This window comes from Tetrao urogallus, assembly GCF_951394365.1.
Source record: "Tetrao urogallus genome assembly, chromosome: 18".
In the NCBI taxonomy this organism is placed as follows: domain Eukaryota; kingdom Metazoa; phylum Chordata; class Aves; order Galliformes; family Phasianidae; genus Tetrao; species Tetrao urogallus.
The window spans coordinates 10,287,558-10,310,749 of record NC_136831.1 but is presented as its reverse complement, the minus strand read 5'-3'; the positions used below and the strand labels follow the sequence as shown (position 1 = coordinate 10,310,749).

The following is a 23,192-nucleotide window of genomic DNA, read 5'->3' as shown; positions in this document are numbered from 1 at the left end:
TTGTCATGTTCCTGGAGTTGTTCCCATTTCAAGTTTAATTTTTTTTTTAAAAAAAGGAGTTCCTCTTGCTGTTTACCCTTATACATTTATACTTGTAGAAACTGCATTGTTGGGGAACACTGTGTAGTGCTGCAACATTTTGCTTGCTCTGTTGGCAATGAATGCTACATTTAGAGTTCTACGCTATAACATTAATTCTCTTAGAATCATCATTTGAAAAATGCACACCCATTAGTAACTGTAGCGACTTGAATTCTGACAAATAGCACTACTGCTTCTGCTGTGTATGCAAAGAAATCTACAGACTTTATTCTCTAGACATTGACATGGTTACAAAGACATAGCAGAAGAAGCTTCACATTTTGTGCAATCCTCATGCCACTTTGCTGCCTCATGACATCCTCACTCTTCCCCTTGTATCTTCTTACTGTGAAACTCCCGGCTCTTCACTCGGAGCTTGTTGACCTGTGACTCTGCAATGTCAGCCCGCTCCTCGGCTTCCTCCAGCTCGTGCTGGATCTTGCGGAACTTGGAGAGGTTGACATTGGACAGCTCCTCCTGTACAGGGAGAGGGAGTTGGTGAACAAAGACAAGCGTTTTACTTCTCCTGTCCCTACATCTTGAGGTCTATCAGGTCTTTTGCAGGTTAAGGCATGGACTTCTTCTCAGCACTCTATCAATGGTTAAATATAAGCCTCCTCAATCTCAGTTATTCAGGACACCACTACAAAGTCAAACAGCTGACCACTAAACTTCACACAAACTTCTGTTTCCATGCTTATAAGCCACTGTGTGATTCTCCCTTGCAAAATGACTTTTGTTCCCACTCAGCATGGTACTTACAGCCTCCTCAGCTTGTCTCTTGTAGGATTTCACTTTCATCTGCAGTTTGTCCACCAGATCCTGGAGTCTAAGAATATTCTTCCGGTCTTCCTCAGACTAAAGCAGACAGTAAGCAGGAAAGAGAGAGAAATTATTTTCCCCACACCACAAAATGACATTTCCTCTTGGAGTTCATAGAGAAATGCAGTGGCTTCCTTAGAATGCTATGTCAACACAAAGATGCCATCAGCCTTACCTGATAGGTCAGCTCCTTCACCCTCCTCTCGTACTTGCGCACACCCTTCACGGCTTCAGCGCTGCGCTTCTGCTCAGCATCAACCTCCCCTTCCAGCTCCCGCACCTGCAATGAAAAGCCCATATTTGGAGCTTCCCTGCTATCTCTGACCTGGCATTGCACACACTTGCACAAATACCAGCTCTACGCACCCTGGCCTCCAGCTTCTGGATTTGCTTCTTGCCTCCCTTCAGGGCCAGCTGCTCTGCCTCATCCAGACGGAGCTGCAGGTCCTTCACCGTCTGGTCCAGGTTCTTCTTCATCCTCTCCAGGTGGGCACTGGTGTCCTGCTCCTTCTTCAGCTCTTCTGCCATCATGGCCGCCTGGAGGAGAAAGAATCCCTTTGTGACTGGAGATATTTGGGGAGAATGCATCCACCATCAGCAGTGGAGGCATGCCCCAACTCACATCGGTGATGGCCTTCTTGGCCTTCTCTTCAGCATTGCGGGCTTCCTGGATGGTATCCTCCATCTCACTCTGAATTTGGGAAATGTCTGATTCTAGCTTCTTCTTGGTGTTGATCAAGCTGGTGTTCTGTTGAAGAAAAACCACACGGCATATATATCATATACATATATATCATCACTAATTTTCAGTAAAATACCGTTTCCCTGCTTTCACATAGAGTTCTATTGTTTTTTTATATGAAGAATGACCCTTGCTGGTAATAGTAATGGTAGAGGTCTGTTGAAGTTATGTACTTATTGAAAAATCAAAACAGGTCTAATCATTAAATGCTTTCAACCCATGGACTTGCCTGAGTATGGAGGAGCTGCACACGCTCACTTGCATCCAGAAGCTCCTGCTCAGCCACTTTCCTTGACCTCTCTGTCTGCTCCAGGGCTGCCCTTAGTTCCTCAACCTCAGCCTGCAGCAGGTTTGCTCTGCGCTCCACCATGGCCACCTGCTCCTTCAGGTCCTCCTGTGTCCTGAGAGCATCATCCAAATGTATCTGGGTATCCTGGTTGGAGATATGAGACATTGTGAGGCACGTTCCTCCTATTTTCTTATTTCCTATTTTCACATCACTGTGGAGCTGATAGAAGACAGTAAAATTTCTATCAATGTAAGAAAATGGCGAGCACATCTTTGGTTCAGACATACTTTGAGCACTCCTTGTGTGTTTCTGAGGTTCTTTTGTGCCTCTGCAGCAACACGGTTGGCATGGTTCAGCTGGATCTCCATTTCATTCAGGTCTCCCTCCATCTTCTTCTTCAGTCTCAGGGCTTCATTCCTGCTCCTGATCTCAGCATCTAGGGTGCTCTGCATGGACTCCACAATTCTGAGGTGGTTTCTCTTCAGCTGGTCAATTTCCTCATCTTTCTCTGCTATCTTTCTGTCAATCTCAGATTTGACCTGGTTGAGCTCCAGCTGAAGGCGCAGAATCTTCCCCTCTTCATGTTCCAGGGAGGCCTGAATAATAACAAAAATATGTTTTTCTTACAGTTTTCTTCCAAATTATCTCACAGGAAAGAAATGGAAAGGCACTATTATACTCAGCATGATAGGTGTACCACTGCTAGACCTTCAGACCCAGTACAAACAGAGCAACAACATTTGCTCAATGCTTTTATCTTTCACTGTTAAACAGGACTCCACATGCTAAATCAGTGATTACGAGCATGTACCTCAGCTTCCTCCAAGGCAGCCTGGATTTCAGACTTCTCCTGCTCAATCTGCTTCTTGACTTTCTCCAGCTCATGAATCGCCTTTCCTCCCTCTGCAATCTGCTCCGTGAGGTCAGAAATCTCCTCTGTAGAGAAGAACGAACATTCACATGGTCAGGTATAGAGCATAGAGGGAAAGGCCCTGTGACCCCAGCATAACAGGTCTGCTCCCATCACTGCAGGCACAGACCCGGGTGGAGAGGTGGGCAGGAAAGCTTCTGAGAAAGCCCTGCCAGCAGGAAAGGCTGAGCGACTTACGCTGCAAGTTCTTGTTCTCACGCTTCAGCGTTTCCAGGTGGTCCAGGGACTCCTCATAGGCATTCTTCATCTTGAACAGCTCTGTGCTGAGGGAGCGAGACTCCTTCTGGGAGGCCTCCAGCTCAGCCTGCGTTTCCTCGTACTTCTGCTTCCACTCCGCCAGGATCTGAGGAAAAACAGATCGTGAGTTCGGATGCGACAATCATTGTGTGCCCAGGAAACACAGGCCTGGAGCCCAGAATACCTTGTCAAAGTTCTTCTGCTTCTTGTCCAGAGCTGCGCAGGCAGCATTTGCTCGCTCCACATCAATCATCAGGTCCTCCACCTCATTCTGCAGCCTCTGCTTTGTCTTTTCCAGGGAAGCACATTTGGCATTCACGGCTTCAACGTGTTCCTCTGCCTCCTGCAGGCGCTGTGCCAGCTTCTTCCTGGGAAGAATAAAGCGCATACCACAGTCAGCAAACAAAGAGTACATCTCACTGTCTTGCTTTTCTAAGAAAAGTGCACCTAACCACTCCATAGTCTGTAATCTACAACCCTTAGTTCTCAGACTGCCATTTTCTGCCTTCCGTGCATATTTTCATTTTCGAGTCCACACACATTAAAGGATGCATTTTCCCTCCTCTTGCCATCCATCCCAAAGCACGACATTGGCTTCTCCCTGGCAATACTTCAGGGTGTGTACTTTCAATTTTCTGTTACAACTTTCTGCCAGCCTTCCCCACTTTCCCTCCACATACTTGGCCTCCTCCAGCTCCTCTGTGCGCTGAATAGCGTCCGTCTCGTATTTGGTTCTCCACTGGGCCACTTCGCTGTTGGCCTTGGACAGGGCACGCTGCAGCTCACCCTTGGCTTCCTGCTCCTCCTCGTATTGTTCCCGGAGCAAGTCACAGTCATGGCGGGCAGACTGCAAGCCGTGGGCCAGAGCACTCTTGGCCTAGAGTAGCAAGAGTGTTTGAAAAATGAATGAAAATTTCCAAACTGAAATGTTTTCAAAAATTGTTTCTTTATGAAATTAAAACAATCTTTTCAATTGAGAAGGAAGTGTCCAGCATTCATAAAAATATTAGAGAAAAGATGACAGTGAATGAGCAGCAGAGCCAACATGGGAAGACATACAATTTTCCTCTATGTCATCATACTGCTTCCATCATTATATGTTTGTCTGAAGCACCTCTTGGTCAAGAGGACCTTCAAGATGAGGCAGAGTTTTGGAAAAACCTCCTCACCTTTATCTCCTCCTCCAGATGCCTCTTGAGTTCCTCAATCTGTTGGGTGAATGCCTGCTTGCCTCGAGACAGCTGAGAAATGAGAGCATCTTTCTCCTCCACCTGGCGTGAGTATTCACCTGGGAGAGTTTGTAGATACATAGGCTTTTAACTGCCACTGATTACAGTGTTGTGGACAGTTACGGCTCTAAGACAATACATTTGGGAGAGCTTACAGCAACTAAAATCTTTTTCCATATATTTTATCCTCAAAAGACAGAAAAGTCCTCCTACTACAACTCTCTTATACTGTACAAGGAAACATCAGAGTTGTGAAATGTCTCACCTGATTCTGTCTGCAGACGAGCTCTTTGAGCATTAAGATCATTGATCATCCGTTGATGCTCCTCTTCTTTTGTCTTAATCTCACTCAGCTGATCTTCCAATGCTCGGCATGTCTTCTCCAGACTTGCCTACATATAAACATAGACAATACAAGCTGGGTCACTGTTATTCAAAGAAAACTGATACTACTTTATGATGGTCTGCTAAGTCTTCAAGAGAAGCAAGATACAGACTGCTCCTGTGCGCACACACTCTGTAAGACCTGTACTGTACCTTGGCTTTGGAGACAGACTCCATGTTGCTGGCCAAGTCATCAATCTCCATCTTCAGCTCACTCTTCTCCTTCTCCAGCTTCTGCTTGACTCGTTGCAGGTTGTCGATCTGCTCCCCAAGCTCCGCTGTGCTGTCCGCATGCTTTTTCCGCAGAGCGGCAGCCGTGGCTTCGTGCTGCAGCGTGGCCTCTTCCAGGTCGCGGCGCATCTTCTGAAATTCTGCCTCACGCTTCTTGTTCATATCGATCTGAGCTGCCGTAGCCCCTCCTGCTTCCTCCAGGCGCTCACTGATCTCCTCCAGCTCCCTGGAGAGGTCAGCTCGGTGCTTCTCTGCTTTGGCCCGAGAGGTTCGCTCTGCCTCGATTTCCTCCTCCAGTTCCTCAATACGGGCCTGGGGAGCATCAGGAACCCTTCACACCCATGTCCTTCTCCTTCAGATGTTTTCTGAAGGCCAGAAGGGAAGGACCAGAGACTTGCCTGCAGCTCCTTGATCTTCTTCTGTAACTGCATGCCCAGGGCTTGCTCATCCTCAATTTTGCTCTGGATTTGGCTGATTTCAAAGTCTTTCCTTTTGCACAAAACAAACTGTGTTAACACCTGAACAAAACCTCCTACATGCACCTGCCCAGCACTCAGGTGTCCCACAACCTCACTTACTTCTTCAGTTTCTCATCCAGCTGCTGCTTATCATTTTCCAAATCCATTATGCTATCATGGGCCAACTTCAGGTCTCCTTCAAGTTTCCTCTTTGCTCTCTCAAGGTCCATGCGCAGCTTCTTCTCTTGCTCCAGAGACCCTTCCAGCTAAACAGAATGGGATCATCAGTGCTCTGCCAGCCATGTTCATATATATAATAGCCATATATAATAGCCATATGCTTTTGTTCTTACATCATCCACTTGCTGCTCCAGCTTGGTTTTAGCTTTGGTCAGCGTATTGACTTTGTCCTCTTCAGCCTGCAGGTCATCCAGTGTCTGCTGATGGGCCTCTTGGAGGGCTTTCTTCTCTTTTGTCAGCTTGGCAATGTTCTCATCCAGGGCTGCCATTTCCTCTGTAAGGTTTTTCACCTTTCAGAAGAAGGGAGCAAGTATAATTAAAGCAAGTAGGTTCAAGACTCCTGTAACATTTGGACTTACAACCCTCTTGAGTCTTTTCCAACTCAAGACATTCTGTAATTCCAAAAGCACAAAAACACAAAATGTTCTTTATTGGAGTGTGAGCGACAACTTCTGCCTCATACCTTGTTTTCAGTGGCATGCTTTTCCTTCTCAACTTTAGCCAACGTTAACTCCAGGTCATCTATATCTTTCTTCAGCTCTGAACATTCATCCTCCAGTTTCCTCTTCTTGGCTGTCAGCTCGGCATTAATTTCCTCCTCATCCTCAGCCCGTTCTGTCACTTCCTTAATTTTGGCTTCCAGCTGGATTTTGGTTTTGATGAGCTGGTCACATCTTTCCTCAGCATCAGCCAAGCTATCTGCTTCCTATGGGGAGATACAAGATATCTTTCTTTTCTGTAATTTTAATAGCTACTATTTTTTATTTTAAATTTTTTATCTCAGTAAATTTACAAGTTATAAACATGGTAATCAGCTTCCCTTTCGTAATTGATAGGAGGTAATGATACTGTTCTTTAGAATGCTAGATAAAGAAGAATATCACTCTTCTACACTCATTAGAATTATTGCACACCTTATAGTGGCATACTTGAATTTCTAACCACTGTGTCTGGAGTTTTTAATGCTGATTTAAGGTTGCTCTATATTCTTTCATGCTTTGATATTTTACTGGGATAGCTTTCTACTAAATAGCTGCAGACCTCTTTACTAGTAAGACATTCAAAACTGGTGTTTTCATTTAGACTGAGAAAAAATATGCTATAGATATTCAGTTTTCTAACTGAACAATAAAAATTACATAACTAAAGGAAACATGAGCCTTTTCACCTTTCCAAAATCTGCCTGTATTAGGGTGCTTCCTTTCACTTTATCAGGGATTACTGAACTCTCCTGCACATAGTGAAACACCTTTCAACAATCCTGGGAGATGAGACTTTTTCAGAAGCGGGAGCTCTGTATTCATTTCTTCTTGGACTGAAGCAAATTTAAAAATATACTTCCCCACTTCTCAGTAAATGAATAACCACTAGTTATGGAGCAGCTGAATTTACAACTGTCAGTTTGAACTCTAGAATTTAATACTCAGAATGAATTCATGGTATACCTTAGGTCACGGTGAGACCGATCTATATCTTGCAAGACTCACTGAGTATCTCATGTTGACTAGCTGCAGATGTCTTCTTCCACATAAAGCAGGAGAACTGACTCACATCTCAAGTTACGTTTTACTTTGCAGTGAATATCAGAGGCCACCAGGCTATTGCCAGACAAAAATTTATTCACCTTCACAATCAATATGATGCCTACCTCACTAAATAGCTGACATTTCATCATATATAATCTGAATGTCATCTTGGGAAAGAGCAATCTGACTTTACACACCCTTTTTCTGGATGGAAAATAAATGGCAATACTCACAGCCTGCACTTGGAGCTGCAGATCATTTTTCTCTTGCAGCAGGGACACCATTTTCTCCTCCAGCTCCTTCCTCTTGGCCTCAGACTTTGCAAGCTCTTCCTTGGTCTTCTCAAACTCTTCCTTCATGTTGGCCATCTCCTTCTCAGACTCTGCACTCTTCAGCAGGGGCTTGATCTTGAAGAACAGCTTCATCCAGGGCCAGTGCTTGACATTCATGAATGCACGAATGTTGTACTGGATGCAGAAGATGGACTCTCTGAAGCATAATTAAAATGCACATTTGATTATTTTGTGTGATATGATCACTAGGACTTTCCCCAAAGTGCCTTTAAGTGAAGATGGGGAACACTTACCTCCTCTCCACCATTCTCTGGTACTCCACTCTCATCAGGAAGCCCCTGCACCTGGCCTGTGTGCGAGTGATGAGCTGTGCCAGCTTCTCATCCCTCATCTCCTCCAGGAGTCCCAGCAGCCCAGCTTTGAAGAACACCTGGAGAAATAGAACATTGCAGTGCATCACTGTCAGAGAGAACAAAACACAGATATAGGGACTGAGTTGAGGAGAGTTGGTACCTTGGTGTGACCAAATTTGTACTGGGTGTGGTCCACATCGATTGACCCAAGAAGCTTCTCAGAAGCTTTCTTGCTATCAATGAACTGTCCCTCGGGGATGGCACTGGCATTAAGCACCTTGTACCTGGGACAAGCAAAAGAGAAAGCTAAGGCCATTCTTCCCAAATCTCGACATTACTTACAGTCATGCTAACAGGCAGAGTGCTCTTACCTCTGTTTGAAGTCTGCATAGAGGACCCTGCTGGGGAATCCTTTCCTGCAAATTCTGATCCCCTCCAGCACGCCATTACAGCGCAGCTGGTGCAACACCAGTTCATGCTCCATGGCACCTAACAATTAATTTTACAAATGAATGCCACAGTTTCCCCCACCGAGGGAGACGACTTAGTGTCTCTGCTGGAGCATCTTACCCGGTGTTTTTGTTTCATTTGGGATGATGCAGCGGACAAAATGAGGGTGAGTACTCCGTAGGTTGGTCATCAGCTTATTTAAGTTCTCCTGTGGGACCACAAGTTGGTATTTGTTTAAAGGAAAGCTTAGATTCTCACTCTTAGGTTCACACACCTAATGATGAATATGTACTTGCCTGAAACTGGTTCAAAATTAGTTTAATTCTAATTTGCAGATATTAAAAACAAACAAACAAACAAAAAACTTACCCGGAAAAGAGCTGAGACAGTCTGGAAAGAAGACCCCTTCTTCTTACCACCCTTCTTGCCACCACCACCACCAGCCTCTGATAAAGTGAAGATAATAAAATATTTTTTATTTTTTTCAGACCAATTCATCATTCCGCAATTTTGTAGAATCACTGCACACCAAAGAGCTGACATTTCAGAAGAACTGACCTGCCTCTCCACCAGCAGAGGCAAACAGTAAGGCCAGTGTCTTCACAGATGACTTCTGGTACAACCCAATGACAGTTTCGTTCAGGGGGTCCTTGTTCTTCTCAAGCCAGCCAGAGATATTGTAGTCCACTGTGCCAGCATAGTGCACCAAGGAGAAGTGGGCCTCAGCCTTGCCTTTGGCAGGCTTGGGCTTCTGGAAGTTGTTGGACTTGCCCAGATGCTGGTCATAGAGCTTGTTCTTGAAAGAGGTGTCAGTTGCCTTGGGGAACATGCACTCCTCTTCCAGGATGGAGAAGATGCCCATGGGCTGAAAGGAACAGCAGTAAATAGAATAGAGATAAAATATAAATCTGCTTTCATAAGGAGACTGGAGTAAAGCATGGGAATTTGAGAAAAGGATCCGAGTTTTTTTAAGCTTTGGACATACATTTCTGAAAAAAATGTGAATTTATAGTGTCTGAAACTGTTGCATTTCAGAACAGATCTCATCACAAGAGACACACAGATTTTTCTAAATTTTTTTGAAAACTCTAATGGATCAAAAGTAGATATTTATTTTTGCATCAAGCCATTCTCTAGCTAACAAGATACAGACAAAGGTGTCTAATTAAATTTGACATTTGTTCAACAGATCAATAGATGCTTTAGATACTTCCTGAAATCATATTTTGATGAGATATCCTTATCTTTTCATTAATGCACAGGAGGATATTATTCAAAAAGTGTTGTCTTACAGTAATGAATTTATTTGGTTCTGTTTATCCGATACCTTTTTTCTGTGTGCACCTCTGGTTTTACTTACAAATTGTGTTTGTGAAATCACAACATTAATATTGAGATCATAATCCTAATACTGAAAATAAAAGAGCTTGAGTTTCTATAAAGAAACTGTTTTATCTTTGCAGACTTTAAAATATGCTGCAAAAAATCCTACATATCAACTTATGTATGAAACATGTTAATCCTTCTATTTGCAGATGAGTGAAATTGCAGTTTGTTTTTACAAATGTTTACTAATGTACTTCATGGATATCCTAATGGTGCTTAATTTGTAACCAAATTGCCATTCCCTAAAAATTATTTTCTGAAGTAGAGCAAAAAACTGATGCTGAAGAAAAGCCCTGGAATTCTGCCACAAACAACAAAAACCATCTTAGATATAATGAACGTACTTTTTCAATGAGCTCAATGCAGGCAGCCAGGTCCATCCCAAAGTCAATGAACTCCCATTCAATGCCTTCCTTCTTGTACTCCTCTTGCTCCAGCACAAACATGTGGTGGTTGAAAAACTGTTGCAGTTTCTCATTAGTGAAGTTGATGCAGAGCTGCTCCAGGCTGTTGAACTGTGAAAAAAATAAGATTTGCTTGTCAAGGTGAAGTACTCTCTGTAGAGCTTACTCATGTTCTAACTCCAGTTAAAGTTTTTTTTTTTACAGTTTAAAGATTTCTGGGTTTGGGGGTTTTTGTTTTTTTTGTGTGTGTTTTTTTTTTTTTTTTTTTTTTTGTTTTGTTGTTTTTGTTTTATTTTGTTCCTGTTATTTTTAAAGCAAATTTCAAAATAATTTAGTAATCTTATCCCTAATAATGTTCAATTTACATCTGTTTTCTGTTTTTTGTTTCTGTTTTTTTGTTGGTATTATGTACATTTTCCTGCTGAACTAACAGAATATATTAGATGTTACAAATGTTTGCCAATACCAGCCTGCACTCAGGTTCTTTACCCTAATTCATACAAACCATGCTTGCCCACCTTCTGTGCTTGCGTTGAAGGAAGTCAGTAGCATCCTCCTCTTGGAATCACATTACAGGTCTTCAAAAGCAAAGGGTATGTACTGCCCTCTTTTCAAAGCGTTAGGACAAGTTTGTATGGGACTTAGGTTTAGCTTTCTATTTAGATGTTGTATGCTATTTGACAGTGGATTTTGTGGATTTTTTTTTTTTAATAATAAGCTCTAGCTAATGAGAAACTACATTTGTGGCAACTATATAAAAGGCAGCAATGCAATTTCTTCCCTTTGTACTTCAGAATACTATTACATGAAAAATATTTGAGGCTAGTGCTTTGAGATGGAGAAAAAGCAGTCACATATTCAAAAGCTGTGGCATATTCAAAAAGGCAAGCATTTCCAGAAAACTGGAAATATGCTGCTTGCAATAAAATGCAGACCTTTATTTGAAATTGTAAGTGAACAGCATGTTTTCAAAAAACAGAATAAAAGCAACACATCTCCAGTTTCTTATGACCTGCAGTGGTCTTTAAAGATTTTACGTTATTTCTGACTTTCTTACATCAAAGATCTCAAAGCCAGCGATGTCCAGGACACCAATGAAGTACTGCCTGGGCTGCTTGGTGTCCAGCTGCTGGTTGATGCGAACAACCATCCACAGGAACATCTTCTCATAGACAGCCTTTGCCAGAGCACCAACTGAGTTGTTCACCTAAAACAGAGAATAATGCAGCAGGAGCAGAACGGCACCCAGAGCAAGAAGTACAGTATGCTAGAGGTTCCCAGTCATCATCTGTTTCTTACCTGCTGCACAGTTTGACCTTTGGTCACATACTCATTCCCAACCTTGACGCGGGGGTAGCACAGGGCCTTGAGCAGGTCTGCTGAGTTCAAACCCATCAGGTAGGCAGCCTTGTCTGCAACTGTATGCAGAGGAAAAGAGTGATACAGGGGCAGTGATGAGTGAACTGTGGATTTTCTCTAAGAGCTAAGTACTTTAAGTTAAGTTCTTTAACTGCAATACTTACAGTAGCTTAAAGGAAATTTTAGAAATATGATTACTGTGGAAACTGAGATTTATGTCTTCATAAAAGTGAATTGGAGCAAGATACCTGACTGCTACCTAACAGTTCTGAAACTATTTCTGTTATTGGCAGCTCTCCATATTAGTAGTACCTTCTGTGCCATCTGGCTCTGCCTGCTCCTCTCGCTGTTTCTGCTTGAACTTCAAGTTCCCATAGTGCATGACAGCTCCTGTCAGCTTGTAAATGGCAGTCTTTTCATCAGCAGTGAAGCCCAGGATGTCAATGGCACTCTGGCAACAGATTCAGTGAATGTAAACGCCACATATATTAAATGTATTAATAAATCAATTAAAATTTCTATGTATAACTTACATCTGTAGCCATAAGCTCCTCCTGATCATTAATGCTGGGAACAGTGATCTCGCCTTGACTCACAAAGTGGTAGTCATAGGGGTTGGTAGTTATGAGGAGCATGTCTGTAAGAGGGAATAGGACATATCTGGGCGTAAGAATGAAGACAAATATTAACTATGTTAAGACTTTACTAAAAAAAATGCTACTTCCTACCAATTAGCTCCGGCTTCTTGTTGGACATGATCTGATAAAAGATGTGGTAGCTTCTTTCAGCCTTGAGCTGGAAAGTGACCCTGGACTTCTCCAGCAGATCTGTCAAGAATGGTAGGAGAAACTTAGCACAAAAGGCAAGGACAGTCAGAAAGAACATGACCAATCAGGCCTGGAGAGTCTCTTACAAGTTTCAATGTCAGCAGAAGCCAGCTTGCCTGTGGCACCAAAGTGGATTCTGATGAATTTACCCTGTTGAGGGGAAAAAATATGCCTTGAGATTTCACTAGGAAAGACCATAATCTTGTGACACTATTATTCACAGAGGGCACATGTTGAACTAAGAAGTTCTGTGAATTTGTTTTTTGGAGTTTTGTCCCCACTTAAAACAGAAATAGAAACAAACAAACAAACAAACAAACAGAAGAAGAAACCAAAAGCTACCAAACAAACACAACCAAAGAAATCCCACCACAAGCAAAAGAAGAATGAAATTCAGGAAAAACTGTCAAAACTAAGATAAAGGCCAAGTTTTGCTGGATATCCCGATTGCAGAGGAGTGGGAAAATTATTAACAGCCTTTTGTCATTTAAGCTTCAGATGGATATAGAAAAAGAACTGATGGAATAAATGTTAAAATTATTATTATTTTTTTATCTTATGGAAAATGGAAGGTAGCATTTATCTTCTGAATAGTGGAGGTACACAGAATTTAGAATTTGAAGCTGGGACCGTGGATTGGCATTGCAATTTTTTCAAGGATATTTCACAGCCTATCTACTAATAAGCCCTTTGAATGAAAAGAGCTACAAATATGTCATAGAGCAGTTCAGTTTGCTACAGGATGTCTTAAAAACTTTTTTGTCCCATCCCTCAGCTCGTATAAAGGTCTGAACAGTTAAATTACTTGACCTGCCCAGTACTGTATCTAACAGTGACAGTAATATTTCACTGATTAAATACAAAATTCTAGTTTTTCATTACAGAAAATTTACACAATTTTATATCAACAGTCTGCATGACAGATACTAGGGGTGTGTTTAGATATACATATATATAAATTCTAAATACTCAATAATAAATACATTTGCATATATTTTAATGATGCCTCTTTTTACACATTTATTAGCTGTAAAATACTTCATGTAAAGACAATACTAAACTGTGTAAAACAACTACATAGTTAATTAGAGAATTAGATAGGTTTTTGTTTAAAAAAGATTGAGGAATCAATTAGTTCAAGAAATACATCCATCCGATCACATCACTTCTGAAGTGACAGCTCCTGTTCTGATATTCTTGCTTACCCACGAATATCAAAATGTCTCATCACAAACTTACAAAGCGTGAGGAGTTGTCATTCCTCACAGTCTTGGCATTTCCAAAGGCCTCCAGCAGTGGGTTGGCACTGATGATCTGATCCTCAAGCGTTCCCTACAGGACGATAGTTGTTCATTTACAGTGTTTATTTGATCCACGTAGCAATTAAAGACTGAGTTTTTAGTCTGTCCATTGTAGGAGCTCACCTGCATTTTGCCAGACTGCTCCTCCTTCTTCTTCTCCCCACTAGCTGCAATTGTTGCAAAGTACTGGATGACACGTTTCGTGTTCACAGTCTTCCCTGCACCGGATTCTCCGCTGTCGAGCCAGAAGCAGAGAGTGTGAGGTCAGGGAGAAGGTCCCCTGGCACAGGGCAGCCCCACAGGGACCGGAGCAGGAGCGTACTTACGTGATCAGGATCGACTGATTCTCACGGTCTGTGAAAGAGGCAAAAGGAAAGAGATTTTTTAAATGGAGAACAGAGCAAAACTGAAAATTAGTGCAATAAACTTAAATTCCACTGACAAAAAATGTGTTGTTTTTTTTTTACTTTACTATGAATAGTTTATTCAATTTATCGTCCTTGTAAATTAATAATTTTCCATAAACTTTAAAGAACCTTGAACAGATGTGGTTTTTTTTTCCATACTTCACTGTTAAAGTCTATTTTCTCCTGCATGAAGTAGAGAGAATAATTTTCATTTCTGTTAATTTTGATAGTTAACAAAACTTTCTGCTACTTAGACTGCGTTTGCAGCAGATGCAGAATTTTCACAGAACAGATAGAGTTCATAACTTCCTGACTTATAAGTCCTGCTTGTTATTTCCCATAACATGTTAGCTGTGGTTCTATAGCTTCTTTCTAGAAGTAATGATGTAAAAAAAAAACTGTTCAAGCCAAAAACAATTGACGGAAATAAAGCACAGATTGAGTGTTAAAATAATATCAACATATTTATCAGGAATATTCTTTTTAGTACATTTACTTTGAGTACCACTCACCAGTCAGCATGAACTGATAGGCGTTGTCAGAGATGGAGAAGATGTGTGGAGGGGCCTCCTGGCGCTTTTTGCCTCGGTAGGCCAACACCACCTCCGGGTTGTACACCGGCAGCCACTTGTAGGGGTTGACAGTGACACAGAAGAGGCCCGAGTAGGTCTGCGAGGAAGGGACACGGCACGTTGGCTTCCACTCAGCCTGGCACAGCAGTCTTCCCCAGCTACCAGCCAAGGAAGAGAGCTGCTGGTACTTACGTAGATCATCCAGGCTGCATAACGCTCTTTGAGGTTGTACAGCACAGCGGGTTCGTGGAGGTGGGTCATCATGGCCATGTCCTCAATTTTATCGTACTTGGGAGGGTTCATGGAGAAGATTTGATCTTCCTTCACGGTCAGAGTCTGCCAAAGAAAAGACAAATCCCTGCATGTCAGCTCAGAGACCACTGTGGAAATCAAATGGCGTCCCTCAGCCTTTCTTTTCACTCACTTCTCCACCTTCAGTCTTGACGGTGACCTTCCCGGATTCTTTGCTTTGGATTGTCCCTTTCACAAAGGATTCTTTGGGATGCACCACAAAGACAGATGTCTTGGCATCAAAGGGCTTGTTCTGGGCCTCGATTCTTTCCTTCTCTGACTTTCGGAGGTAAGGAGCTGCCTCCCCAAAGACAGCCATCTCAGCATCTGAAGACATGGCTGCACTTTATGGAGGGTCTTGTCAGCAGAGAACTCTATGGAAGAGCAGATATGTTGTCCAAATGAATCAACAATTTCTGTTGCCATTCAATTTTCTGGAATCATAGAATTCCACACTGCATCATAGAATTATTTGGCTGGGAAGACTCTCATAACATCGGTCCATGGTCCATTTTTTTCTGTGCAAAGCAGGTTCAGATTGGATTTCACCAGGAAATTTTTAATTAAGAGTAGTTCTGGAGGAATACTACCAGGCTCCTTTGATGAAATCGACATCAGTAAAGCATCTGTAATTTTATAAGCTCAACTTTTAAATTAAAGCATTTTTTAAATAATTTATGTCCTTCAGCAAGCACTGGGTTCCAATAAAGAAATAAAGCATCACAGTAAGGTGTGTATTCATACCACCTATGTGGAGTCACCCAGCCAAAATGCCCACACTAACAACTATACAGGCCTATACACAAAATAGTTGTGGGTGAATCTAGAAGGTGTTCTGAGGACTAACTATTGCTTTATGATTATTGCTGGTGCTCTGAATCATTTGCTGGAGTTTGCTCCCCACATGTTTCTTAAGGATTCCTGCATTGTAAATTCAGGCTTTGAAATAAGATGTACAGCTCCTCTTTCTGTGTGTCTTGCTGGTTATAGGACTAGAAACACTAGCTGCAGATTCTAAACAACTATATCTTCAAGCAACATCCATCCTGCTTGTCCTCTTACTGATGGATGTTGCATCCCTGGTTGCACAGTGGCGCGTTTGCTCCAGTAGAAAGATCCTGTGATACAGAATGCTTTCCAAACCCACGGTGAGGGCAATCTTCTAAAAACATGAGTGGGGCTAAGTTAAGCCCCCTCAGGCTAAAGAAAGCTTGGACTCCAGTCTCCATATTTTTTAGTATAGATTCTGATTATCAAGTGTGAGTAAGATGTGTTCAACACATTTCCTACTATTGAATTGAGTTCTGCATAAACTCTGAATGTTAGCTGAGGTATCAGCCATACAAGTCAGTGCTAGCTGAGCTCTGCTTATCGAATTTGTCTCCTTTAGGTGTTTAAGAGTTACAAAAAAACTTTTTTCTGTGTGTAAATTGAGAGATTTACTAGGTCCTATTTAAAAACAATTCTGGTTGTTAATTTATTGGAGGCAATGTCAATGATCTAAAACAATCATACAGGAAAATTTAGAGATCTGCTCCATCTAAACAAAGACTTTTTCCATATTTCATCTGAGAACATACATTATAAGTTGCAGTTTAATTCCTGTTTAATCTCATGCTTAAATTTCAGTATGGATCTCACCTTAAACAATCTGCACTGTTATTTCATTGACAACAGCAGAAACCAGTTACAAGAGATTTACCTCTGGAAAATAGTATAGTGCAAATAGTAGATAAGGATGGATAATTCAATAAGTTAAAATATTGCATCATCAGAGAATAGTTATATTAAAAATTCATCAGCTTCAGTTCAAGAATTTACGTATCAAAATGGTTATTGAAATGCAGTATTGAGTTCCCAAGGAAATACTGCATTTCTAGTAATAGGAAACACCTGAGTTCCCAGGAAGTCAGGCAATATATTTGGATGTTATGTTAGAACTTCTAGTTGCTGAAATGAATCAACCAAATGCCAACACTTTGCACAATTCCTAATAGCATGCAGAGCCCCCATCTTACTCTGTTTAATTTCAGACATAAAGTAAAAAGATATCTCTACAGGTTTTTTTTAAGTATGTTAGTTGTTTTTGGCTTTTTTACCAGGTTTCCTAATACAAATACCACACGCAGATTATAGCTCCACAGTATGGTCTGGTAGGCATTTTCATAGCAATTTCTGGCCAACATACAGTGTATGTTCTGTACAGTAATTCCTACATTTTATTGCAAACCTGTAAGATTTTGCCATTAGTTGTTCTGTTGGCTGGCTTTGTCTAATTAGACTTCATGCCAGAACAGATCATTTTCTTCACTGATCCACGATTAAACATGAGGAATCCCCAGGAAGCATTTCCTGGCATGGCAACAGTGGCTAATAGCTTCCAGCACATACACTTTGAAAAGCTTGCTTGCCATGAGCAGCCCAGCCTGTTCAACCATAAATGTGCTGTGTTTACCATAACAGGGCAGTGGACAGGAATATATGGGCTTATGTCAACTGCCCATGCAACTGCACAGAAATATGCCACTACCAAAAAAAAAAAAAAAAAAAAAAAAAAAAATCAGATCTGCAGAAATCCCCCATGTTTTTGACTGTCCCTTAAGCATGAGTAAATTAGGCTCTTACCTCTCGTGACACAAGTAGGTCTTGTGCTGGCTGGAAGATGATCAGTGCTGTAAAGCAGAAATGTTAGACCCTTCTTACCACTGCATAGAATTCCACAAATCAGTTTAAGTTAAGTACAAATGTGCTTTATGTCACAGACTTTAAACACTTGCAGACATAGATATATACACCAGAACAGCAATGGGCTGCAGGGACACTGTCCCTTTCTGCAAGTCACAGGCACTCACCATGAAGTTTTCTCTGCAGACAGGACAGCAGAGCTTCAAGGAATCTTTTATAGAGTCTGCTCAGCACATGCTACAGATACCTCCTCTGTCTTTGGGCAAAGCATTTTTGGCAAACCTTGTTTTTGGCAAAGCATTGTCTGGCAAACTGAACGAACTGAAAACTGGAAAGTGATGTTGCTAGATATAATTAGAAATTTTTGGTCTTGCTCTAGCTATGTGGATAAATCTATAAATAATATGAGAAGATTCTTAGGGAGAGAATTTCAGCTAACGCTGACTTGAGGGATGAGAGTCACTGCTATTAACTGTAGGCCATGGATGCTCTGTGAATCTGAGGCAGCAGGGACAATCATTCACTGGGCAAGCAGAGTGACATTTGGGTGCATACCTTAACTTTTTCTTGAGGGCATCAGAAGTCTAATGACAGCTGTCCTTTTACAAAGCTCTCCACTTACAGACTTTGGATATGAGAGGTGGATTTTACTGTTGGCTGCACTTTGCAGATTACTCTACTTCTTCCATTTGCAACATAATTTAGCGTAATATGTGAGATAGAATTGCCATCTCAAACCAAAATAAGTGTTCATTAAGCTGCATTTCATCTCTGGATATAAGTAAAAAATAACATTCTTTTATGTATCTTCCAACATTCTGGAAATCTTGAGTTTACAGATTTATAGTAGGACAGATGACTGTGTTCAGGAGTGTTTGCTAGATGTTTCTTCATTTGATTTAATCACTTCAGGATCAATTTTGCTTGCTCTCTGACCATGAGATTTACAGTTTAAATGAGCTTATTGAAAAATATTTTCTTTTTGTGATTCCCTGTCAATTCCTTCCTCTCATAATAGAAATATTATGCATAACAAAGCAAGTAGTGGTGATGTATTTAATTTCTCCTTGGACGGAAATAATTATTTACTTTGCATTAGCTTTTTCATTCTCCTCAGTAGTTTTATACTTCTATATTATCTCTCTCAAGATTTGATGAAAGGTAGTGTTAATACTGCAGTCCACGGATTTAATGGCTGCCCATCAACTGTATAAAATGGAGCTGTTTTTCCAATGTGCATTTCTTTGCACTTACCAATATTTTATTGCCCATTGAAAATACCATGAGATTCTTCATGATAAGAAACTAACTGAGGACTTATGGGTAAGGATTAAAGAATAGAGAGGTAAGGGTGACATTGCAGGCATGTCCAACCCACAGCCTATGGCCACGCATGGCATGGTCCAGCCCTTCCTGCAGCCACCCTGCCCCATTCTATTGACATAAATACATTCCCTGCCAATTTTCAGATGGAATATGTAGAGCTGCAGTCAGATATTAAGCTCAAAGAAAAACTGGATCATATCCCTTTCATCTTTCTGTAAGACCTCTCTTACCAGAGAAAGATATCCCTCACTTCACAATCCTGTCTTACTCATTACATACATTTGTGACCAATTGTTTTCCAGGATGAAGCACAGAAAGAGTAAAATTTCATTAGAAAGCTCTGACAAACACCTTGGGAACTCACTAGGAATTGCAATCACTTCCATTGAACCAGGATGATGCATTAGGTTCAGAAAAACAGGGTTAAATATCCCATTACTTTTATGGTTCTGTGGCCTTCTTCTCTGTTCAAATAAAAATATTGATAAAAATAAGGCTTGTTGCTTATGTGCTTTAGCTATATTATATATTTTATGAGGGCTGCTCCAACGGAAATGTCTCCTGTTTTCTGATTGGCCCACAATGTCACAATGTTGGAGGGATGGAAGTAGAGATTGAACCTTTCTGACAATATTCCATTATATTTTGTTGCTGTATGACAGATGGAAGCAGAGGGGGCATCTGACAAGATGGCATCTGATGTAGAAGTGTTTATGAAGCAAAGATGTGTCACTGAATTCTTGCACATGGAAACAATGGCACCTATTGACATTCATCAATGCTTGCTGAACATCTGTGGAGAGCAAACAATGGATGTGAGCACAGTGAGGTGGTAGGTGGTGCATTTAAGCAGTGATGGCAGTAGCAGTGGGTAACCTCTGCTGGTGCAAATTTTGATGAGTGCAGCCAGTAAGCTCTGGTGAAAATGTATATCTAATGCTGATGACTATGTTGAAAAATTGTTTTGTAGTTGAGAAATTGCTCTATTAAATAGTGTTATTATGTTCTTCCTGTCAATTGTAATTTCTGTGGAAATAATTAGGAGGTGTTAACTTTGGTGCAACCCATGTATATGCAGCCCAAGACAATTCCTTTTCACTCAGCACAGCCCAGGCAAGCCAAAAGGTTGTATAATACTCATGCATTATAGTCTGTCTGCTATATGGTGTCTGGTCAGGAAGAAGGATGATGACCTCTACAGACAGTTAGGAACAGCCTCATGTTTCCAGGCCCTAGTTCTCATAGGGGACTTCAACTATACTGGAACCTGCTGGAGACACATCCCACCAGGGAGTCAGTAATACAGGAAGTTCCTAAGGGACTTCAGTGCCATCTTCCTACCCAAATGTCACAAGGACACAAAGAGGAGAGGTGCTTTGCTGTTCATTAAACTCACAGGCAAGGAAGGGATCATTTGGAGGCAGAGAGGACGATGAAAAAACTGCTGGACTTCAGAAGAGTAGACTTTGGTTTCCGTAAGGTTGAAAGAATTCCATGGGATAAAGCCCTGGACGGAAGAGGGGCCCAAGGAAGCTTGTAAATATTCAAGCACTGCCTCCTCTAAGCTGAAGAGTAATCCATCCCAACAAAGAGAAGTCTGCATGAATAAACAAGGAGCTCCTGGCTAACTCAAACATAATAAGGAAGCAATCAGAAAGTGCAAACAGAGATGAATAGCATGGGAAGAATACAGTGCCATTGTCTCACCATACAGGAATTAGGTTAGGAAAACCAAAGCACAAGGGAACTGAATCTAGCAAGGAATGTCAAAGACAACAAGGACACCAAAATAAGCATAAGTCAGCAACGAGCCCTTCCCATAAACAAAGCTAAAGATACTCTTGGCTGTGCAAGGCAAAAGGAGGCCACATCTGGAGTCCTGTGAGCAGTTTGCTTGCTGCAAGACAGACTTGGATGTATTGGAGATACTCCAATGAAAGGCCAGAAATATGATGAATGGACTGGCATATTTCACATATGAGGAAAGATGGAGAAGTTGGATCAGTTCTGCCTGGAGAAGAGAAGACATGACAGGATCTAATCAATGTTTATAAAAACCTTAACAGAGGGTATAATGAGGACAGAGTCAGGCTCTTTGCAACGGTGCCCATGGACAGGACAACAGGCAATGGGCACCAGCTGAAACATGTAGGTTCCATCTGAATATCAGAAAATAAGGGGTTATTCAGAAAATAATGCCTCCTATTTTATTATGTTGGTCCTTGATGTCAGAGGCACATGTTGGTGATATGGCAGAGGAAGGTAAACCTTCCTTCCAATATTCCATTACACTTTGTTGCCATGTGACAGATGGCAGCAGGCAATCTGACAACATGACATCAGATTTGGAAGTGCATGTGAAGCAAAGGGCCACATGGAATTGAATTCTTCCATCCATTAAAAATTGCAACCTTACCATTTGTCAACTCTCAGTGAATGTTTATGGAATGTAGCCCATGTTAGTACATTGCAGCAACGATGCCATCAGAGTGGCTGTGAAACAATGGGTCATTTCTGCTGTTGCAGATTTTTATGAGTGCAGCATGTAGGGTCTTGTTCATCACTGGCAAAAATGGTGGTGACTATATTGAAAAAAATAGCATTTTGTAGCTGACAGTTTTCTCTATCAAACAGTGTTATTGTACTCTTTGTATCTGTTGTGGTTTCCATGGAAATAAACAGAAGGCATTACATTCAGAACGATAGATGTACTTCTTCACTGTTCAGGTGACAGAGCACTATGGGGAGGTTTGGAGGTGGAATCTCCCTTGCTGGATATTGCAAAGCTTGGAATGATCTTCAGCAACTTGTTCTAGTAGAGGCTGGGTTTGTAAAAGCTAGGTTTATCGAAGTAATTACAGATAAATTAGAAAGCTTTTCTTATAGAGGGAAGCTATACCTCATAAAACTGGAATATTTGAAAGAATACACAAGGATATAGAGAAGAAAATACATTTGGAATAGTGACATTGGGTATAGGAAACTTTTTCAGTGAAGTCCCTAATAATAATCAGTTAAAGAAATAAGCTATTTTGGGAAAAGGTGAGAAGTCATTATCAATATTTGTAACATAGACAATACAGGAAAGAATGGACATAAATCAAATTATAAAATAAAATATCTAATTTTTCCAACAGAGGAACTTTTTCAGTAGCATCTCATAGTAAGCAATACTAGAATGTGTTGTTATGTACTTATTTATAAATGATAGGCATGTAATTACAAATTATGCCCTGGTAGTGACTAAGCCATTTTATGCGAGAGGAAATTCAGTATGTGTATATCAAGTGATGCATTTTGGAGAAAATAACTTTAATTTACACAATATAAATTGTCACTTGCAGCAGAGCTCTAGAGGTCAATACAGGAAATTTTTCAATAACATCAAGTTACTAGATAGAAACTGTTAAAGCAAATATGTAATGTTAGAAACTAAGTGAGAATACAAATGTAAACATAACATGTTTATCTGGGGCACAGCTTTAATAGCATGTGAAACTGTGGACATCTCATTAAATAAATACATATATATATACATATATGTATAGTAAATAGGAAAGGGTTCTAAAGGAAGACCAACGTAACTTTTTCAACATCAGAATTTTATAGCAGGCCTGGGGCACTCTCTTAACAGAACATGCCTTTTCTGTGGCCTTCTGCCACCATCCATTTGGGGGAATTAAGGTGACAGGTCATCTCAGATTCCACAACAGAGGTGTCAGATTTAAGTATCCCTAAGGAGACTGTGGATCCAACCGTCTTCCTGGCTATCTGATGCATTTTCCAATGCATTTAGCACTGTTGTCCCTAACTGCGTTCCAAATTGAGGAAAATTAGTCATAGCACTGCAGCTGGACTACTTAAATTTCAGCTTCGCATTTCCCTGAAATCAGACCGGACCAATCTCTTTGGAACCATACTTGGTGGTAGCTGTTGTTGTCTTGATTGCACTGCAGCTCACCTAGTCACGGCTGGTCTACTGACATTTGAATAGTGCTTTTCTAGTCCACCAGAGGAGAGAGCAATCTGCTGGAGCTTTCTCTCATTTTGTATACTTGAATGTTCTTGTGTTCACCAACATTGCTCCAGACAACAGTCAGCTGTCAGCTACAAAGAATCATTGCAGATTTTCAAATCTCTTTGGTTCAATTTCTTATCTAAGTGAGGATCTCAATGTTTTGTATTTCATGTGGTAGCCTGGCCTCACCATCCACAAACATCCTGTACAATATAAGTAGGTCAATGCCATTTATGTTCCTGAGCATGAACTGTATGGTTCAAAAATAACATAAATCTCTTAACCAACAGCTGCCATTTATGTCAGGTCATGGTGAACAAGAGGCTAGCCTTTCCTACCAGGTGGAGTGG

General features: G+C 41.1%; 1 protein-coding gene across 2 annotated transcripts; it reads right to left on the bottom strand.

The window, feature by feature from the left end:
- Window positions 1-402: 402 nt before the first annotated feature.
- On the bottom strand, window positions 403-15,150 carry LOC306953500 (myosin heavy chain, skeletal muscle, adult-like; the record flags this gene model as incomplete). 2 transcript variants are annotated; one of them, XM_079544413.1, is made up of 38 exons in its annotated part: window positions 403-558; window positions 844-939; window positions 1,079-1,183; window positions 1,270-1,440; window positions 1,526-1,651; window positions 1,875-2,078; window positions 2,222-2,530; window positions 2,746-2,870; window positions 3,043-3,208; window positions 3,287-3,470; window positions 3,783-3,979; window positions 4,272-4,390; window positions 4,597-4,723; window positions 4,869-5,258; window positions 5,345-5,435; window positions 5,525-5,670; window positions 5,758-5,934; window positions 6,108-6,350; window positions 7,404-7,659; window positions 7,757-7,893; window positions 7,977-8,100; window positions 8,188-8,305; window positions 8,387-8,474; window positions 8,636-8,712; window positions 8,825-9,131; window positions 9,997-10,167; window positions 11,114-11,263; window positions 11,356-11,474; window positions 11,728-11,866; window positions 11,949-12,052; window positions 12,144-12,242; window positions 12,329-12,392; window positions 13,482-13,574; window positions 13,667-13,778; window positions 13,870-13,897; window positions 14,463-14,619; window positions 14,715-14,858; window positions 14,947-15,150. In XM_079544413.1, the coding sequence occupies 38 exons, from the start codon at window positions 15,148-15,150 to the stop codon at window positions 403-405; spliced, it is 5,823 nt and encodes a 1,940-aa protein (XP_079400539.1). The 2 variants fall into 2 exon arrangements, with proteins under 2 accessions (XP_079400539.1, XP_079400540.1); XM_079544414.1 differs by having other exon boundaries at window positions 8,837-9,131.
- Between the last annotated feature and the right edge of the window lie 8,042 nt (window positions 15,151-23,192).